The sequence below is a fragment of the Fukomys damarensis genome, unplaced genomic scaffold (genome assembly GCF_012274545.1).
Source record: "Fukomys damarensis isolate Sample0158 unplaced genomic scaffold, DMR_v1.0_HiC HiC_scaffold_27, whole genome shotgun sequence".
NCBI lineage: Eukaryota > Metazoa > Chordata > Mammalia > Rodentia > Bathyergidae > Fukomys > Fukomys damarensis.
The window spans coordinates 1,173,015-1,178,317 of record NW_022900939.1 but is presented as its reverse complement, the minus strand read 5'-3'; the positions used below and the strand labels follow the sequence as shown (position 1 = coordinate 1,178,317).

The 5,303-nt window shown below is 59.3% G+C and overlaps 1 protein-coding gene across 1 annotated transcript in view; it reads left to right on the top strand.

Moving 5' to 3' along the window:
- Nucleotides 1-3,770: 3,770 nt before the first annotated feature.
- The window catches only part of Tmem109 (transmembrane protein 109), a 2,218-nt gene continuing 685 nt past the window's right edge, over nt 3,771-5,303 (top strand). Inside the window, exons 1-3 of the mRNA XM_033756801.1 lie at nt 3,771-4,024; nt 4,591-4,693; nt 5,000-5,300. Of these exons, the coding sequence (XP_033612692.1) occupies nt 3,815-4,024; nt 4,591-4,693; nt 5,000-5,300 (614 nt within the window). The 5' untranslated portion in view covers nt 3,771-3,814. The remainder of the gene's footprint in view (nt 4,025-4,590; nt 4,694-4,999; nt 5,301-5,303) is intronic.

Sequence of the window (5,303 nt, the reverse complement as noted above, 5' to 3'; positions counted from 1 at the left end):
GCGTAGCGGGGGCCGCCGGACCTCCCGGGGACACTGACTTTCACGCCGCTTTCCCCCTAGTCCAGCTTCTCGGGTGGCCGCTTATATTTGGATGTGCTATTAAAGTAACTGCTGTCTTCCCACTTCTCCGTGTTTGTCTTAACACTCATGACTTCTTGGCGGGACTCTAACACAATTTAAAAGGATTTATTAGTCGTCGCTCTGTTCTGTTCTTGGCGCTGGGGATTCTAAGAAAAGTTAGACGTCTGCTCTGCCTGCCAGGTTCGGGTACAGTGGCACGTGTGGGCTGCGTCCTTCTATAGCAGTTTACAGAGTGTTTGCACAAACATCTTGACTGCAGAAACCTGTAACCTGGCTTCACCCCGTTTTACATTTGAGAAGACTGAAACTCAGATAGGTTAAGTAACAGAGATAGCAGCTTAAACCCTCATGACAGTGTACACCTGGTTTAATCCCAGCACTTGGCAGGCTGAAGCAGGAAGAGCTCCAGTTTGACTCTAGCTTGGGCTACGTTACATTGCCAGTCCCTGTCCCAAAAAACGAAAAAGAGTTAGTGGCATCTTGTTTATGGGTGCATGGAGCCTGCTATGGGAGTCTGGGGTCCTCTGCACCGCTGACTTATGGGGCTTTGCCTAGAGCACTGTCCCCCAGGCTGCAAGCCATTTGTGGCAGCTGTCTGGCTGTGCGTCAGGGATCCTTGGAGAGCTCCTCTCTGGGGGACAGTGACTGGGCTGCCTGGGCTACCCCCAACCGCAGGGCAGCCCCACCTGTGGCGCACAGCCCGAAAGGGAAGGGGCGGGTGCTGGCAGGGCTCAGACCTGGAGCAGCAACCTCAGCTGACACGGTGCATGCTGTGCTCCAGCTGCTGGGGAAGGCATTCCCGGGCCCACCGATGGCTTCTGAGCAGAAGGGGCAGGGTTTGGCCACTGCTTGTCCTCCCAGACTCCTGGTGTGCAGCACCCGACTTCCAGGTGGCCTCCCGCTCAGGTACTGTTTGGCAGAATTTAAGGCTCTGGGAAGGACAGAGTCTTGCGAGGCCCGGTGGGGGATGGGACAGGTGAAAGGGTGAGACTGCCTGGCCCTTGAATCAAGTCCCGACCTGCTGTGTGACCCTGGGTAGTCACTGGGCCTCTCTGAGCCACACCTAAATGGAGTGGAGGGGGCAGTAATCAAGATTGTTGTAACAGTTAAATGAGATGGCAAAGTAATAAGCACTTTGTAATTAGGAAGCACCACACATTAAGTTTTATGTATACAGTAAGTAATAGTTGTTATTGCCCAGTGCCTACTGTTTAGGGTCAAACACTGTAGCAGGTAAAAAAGCATAAAGCATCTGTCAAAGGCTGAGACTGATTCCGCTCTTATCGTGGCCTTTTTCTTTATTAAAGTGTTTGCCAGGCATGGTGTTGCACACCTGTGATTCCAGCACTCTGGGAGGCTGAGGCAGGAGGATTGCCCCAAATTTGAGGCCAGCCTGGGCAACTTAGCAATTTAGCAAGACCCTATCTTAAAAAAACAAAAGAGCTGCAGGTGTAGCTCAGTGCCAAGGCCCTGAGTTCAATTCTTAGTACTGGCAAAAAAACAGAAACAGATTTGATTAGGCCGAAGTGAGGAGACAGTGGTGGGTCAATGTGTATGGCTGGATCTTGGCCTGGAAGAAATGAGAAGGAACCCAGTTAAGAGCAGCTTTAAGAAACGGGCCAGCCGGTCATCTGACTCATGGTGTCCAAAGGGCACCCTCCAGCAGCCTGTCAGACTTGCACCCAGCAGAGCTGTGGGGAGTCTATTTTGGGGCCCCCTACTCAGGGCAGATGGCCACCTGGAGGCTGAGGCTGGCACTGGTTGGAGGGGCACCCAGGAGGCAGTGACACCGACCCCTCCTGGGGGCCCCGGGCATACAGGATCCAGCCCAGGACGGTAGCCTTGCTCTGCAAGCCCTGGCATGGCTGTGACCAACGCCACAGGCAGGCGGAACCATCTGCTCCCTGCCTTGTGCCAGAGAGGAGGCCTTCCCCACTGAGGCTCAGTCTATGAGGACTGCAGGCCAGCAGCAGGGCAGCTGCCTTTGGGCCAGACGGCAGGCACCCTGAATGCTGTATTTTTAGAAGCCTTTTTTTTGGAGCCATTTCCTCCCCTGTAAGCAAGAGTGTAGACACACTTCTTGCCCCTCTCTGCCTTTGCCATTACTACAGATTTCCAGCCGAGGGCCTTGCTAAGTGTAGACTCTTGGAAGCCTGCTGGTACCTCCAGGCCTCCTCTGAGCCTTGATCACCAGGCCTGTTCCTGGAAGCTCCCAGGAGCCCCTGGGCCGTTTCTCACCTGGGAGGGGACGGGATTTGCTGGCGCTGTCTGACCAGGATGGCTTCACAAGGGAGGTGAACCTGCAAGCTTTGTTCTTGGCACCATAATTGCCTGCCTGCCTGGAAGAGTTGGTGCTTGTTGGGTCCTAACTTGTCTTTGTCATCAAGTTATGGAAGGATGAGAGCACCAGGTGCTGAGTCCAGCGAGGTGACCAGTGCAGGGTGCAGCCCGGCCCAGTTTATTCCGGCTCCCGCAGGCTTTCTGAGGCCTCAGTGGGAGACTGCAGTACAGTGGTTATGTGCGGGGTGTGGCCTCGTGCACCTGGAGTCTCGTCTCCCTCCTTCCAGTGCCCATCTTGTCCTGGTGGCAGTAGGCTCAGGGAGGCAGGCAGTTCGGGCCAGGCCAGCCCATTACTGTGTCTCCTTAGGTGCGGGGAGTTGAGCTGGTCCTGTGTCCGTGGTCATGGTTGTGCCCCTATACTGCACGTGACCATGCATGTACATTCACAGCACCTGGCCTTCCACCCACACTTCCCAGGCAGAGCTTCGTGGTCCCTAAGCACCTACAGCAGTGAGGGTGTCCTTTGTGAATATGGCCGCTCCAGCGTGCAGCATCTTCTGAAGGTGAAAATACAGGCTTTATTTGGAACAGCCCTCTCAGACGCGCCTGGCCATGTGCTGTGGCCCTGAGGGGTTCCCTGGCTGCCACAGGACAGGCTGGTGGCCAGGGAACCAGTGCTGAGCCAGGTCAGGGAGGAAGGGGCTTTGACACAATGACTAGCCGGAGACCCCCCCCCAGTGGCTGGCAAGGGTGGCACTCTCTCGCCACTCCTCCCCTAGGAGTCCTAGGATAGCCCGAGATCGCCAAGGTTTCCCTGAATCCTGGCGCCCCCTAGCAAGGGACCAGAGCCAGAGGGGAGAGGGAGGCAGCTGGATGGCTCCCAGGGCTGTGACTGGCCTCTGAAGCAGGGGCCCAGCAGTGACAGGAGGGGACTGAGCCCGTCTTCCTGTGTCCCCAGAGTGCACTCAGCTCTGTGTGGTGGAATCCCAGGCCACCCAGACAAGGACTCTGAGCCTCAGGCTGGGGACACGGTGTTGTGACACCCCAGCAGTCCCGAGAGCAGTTAGGTGGAGACCCACGCTGTCCCGAGCCCTACGAGGGCAGAAGCTTGTGGCCGGGCTGGGCCGGGCCGGGCCGGGCTTAGCGAGTCTCCGCACTGAGCACTGCTCTCTGCACAGGCCAGGCCGCCCTGCTGTGTGCAGTTGTGGGTTGTTTCCTATTCTCTTTGTTTAAGTAGATCCTGATTAGTCTTGTAATTCTCCTGGGCACTGCACTGAGGGAAGGTGTCTGGGATGGAGTAGACCTGGGGAGCCCCTCTCTCCGTGGGGCCTGGCCTGAGTCTTCTGGTTAATACCAACCTGAGAGGAAGAGGAGCCCTCGAGGCGGGGTGCTGGGGATCAGCTGGGGCCCAGCTTGGACTCCAGCCGCCCCCTGCTCTCCCACAGACTCAGCCATGGCTGCACCCCTGCTCCGAGCTGCCCTGGTGGCCCTCTTGGCCCTCGCCCTTCTCCACTTGGCATCAGCCCAGCCCCACCGGGACTTCGCGCCACCCGGCCAGCAGAAGAGGGAGGCCTCCGCTGACCCCCTGACCCAGCTGGGCCGAATGCTGAGGGGGATGCTAGACACCTGGCTGGGCCGGGACACCATGCACCTAGTCTCTGAGGTGAGCAGGTGGGCCCCATGTGGCCGTGCAGTTGGCCAGAAAAGAGGGCCATGGCTAGCTTGGCCCTGAGGTTGAAGCCCAGAGCCCCCAATTCCACACCAAGCAGCCCTTTGCTTCCAGTCTACCCCAGGGCCTTTGCTCGGCTCCTCCCCTCTCCTCAGAAGGCCTGGGATATTCATGTCCTTCACACCCTGTGCTATAGGCCTGACAGGAGATCTGCCTGCCTGTCCCTCCTGCCGAAGGCAAGCAGCTGTCCTTTGGTGGCTGAGGCGGCCCCCAGCACACACTCGCGGCGTCCTGTAGAGGTGTCCTCGTCCTCCTTCCAGAGTTCCCAGCTTTACAGGGTGGCCACTGCAGGCACACGGCTGTGCTTCCCTAGTGTCGCAGCCATGGACTCCGCTGGATCCAGTGTCCTCCTGTCCCGCTGAGAGCGGAATGGAGTCTGTCTGTCTACGTGACAGGGCACCTGTGACCCCAGGCTGAGCCCTGGCTGAGCAGCAGGTGCAGCGCCCCCAGGCTGGCCTGGTTCCTTCCAGCGCTGCTCTGCTCACGCATGCTCTCCACAGACCCTGTCGCAGGTGGCGTGGGCCGTCTCCTCAGCCATCTCCGTGGCCTTCTTCGCCGTGTCTGGGATCGCAGCTCAGCTGCTGAATGCCCTGGGGCTGGACGGTAAGAACTGCTCGCGCCCCTTTCTGTGGGAGCTCTGGCAGGGCCTCCTGTTCCGCTGTCCGTCAGAGGTGTGGCCCGAGAGCAGGTTGCACCCACCGCCTGTGGGAACCAGGTGTTTACCGCATACGGCCTGCAAAGCCGGCTCCTCATTATGGTTAACCGCAGCCGGGAGGGGAGCTGCTATCTCACAATGGAGCCAGCTCCCAAGGCCCGCACAGCACAGCCGGGGCTCGGCTGGGGGCGCGGTCCCTGTGCTGTTCTGGCTCCCGGTCCAGGCTGCTGACGGCTGGCTGCTCTCCCTCCCAGGTGATCACCTCACCCAGGGCTTGAAGCTGAGCCCCGGCCAGGTGCAGACCTTCCTGCTGTGGGGAGTGGGGGCCCTGGTCGTTTACTGGCTGTTGTCTCTGCTCCTCGGCCTGCTCCTGGCCTTGCTGGGCCGCATCCTGGGCGGCCTGAAGCTCGTCGTCTTCCTGGCCGGCTTTGTGGCCCTGGTGAGGTCGGTGCCCGACCCTTCCACGCGGGCGCTGCTGCTGCTGGCCCTGCTGACACTGTACGCCCTGCTGAGCCGCCTCACCGGCTCCCGGGCCTCTGGTGCCCGGCTGGAGGCCAA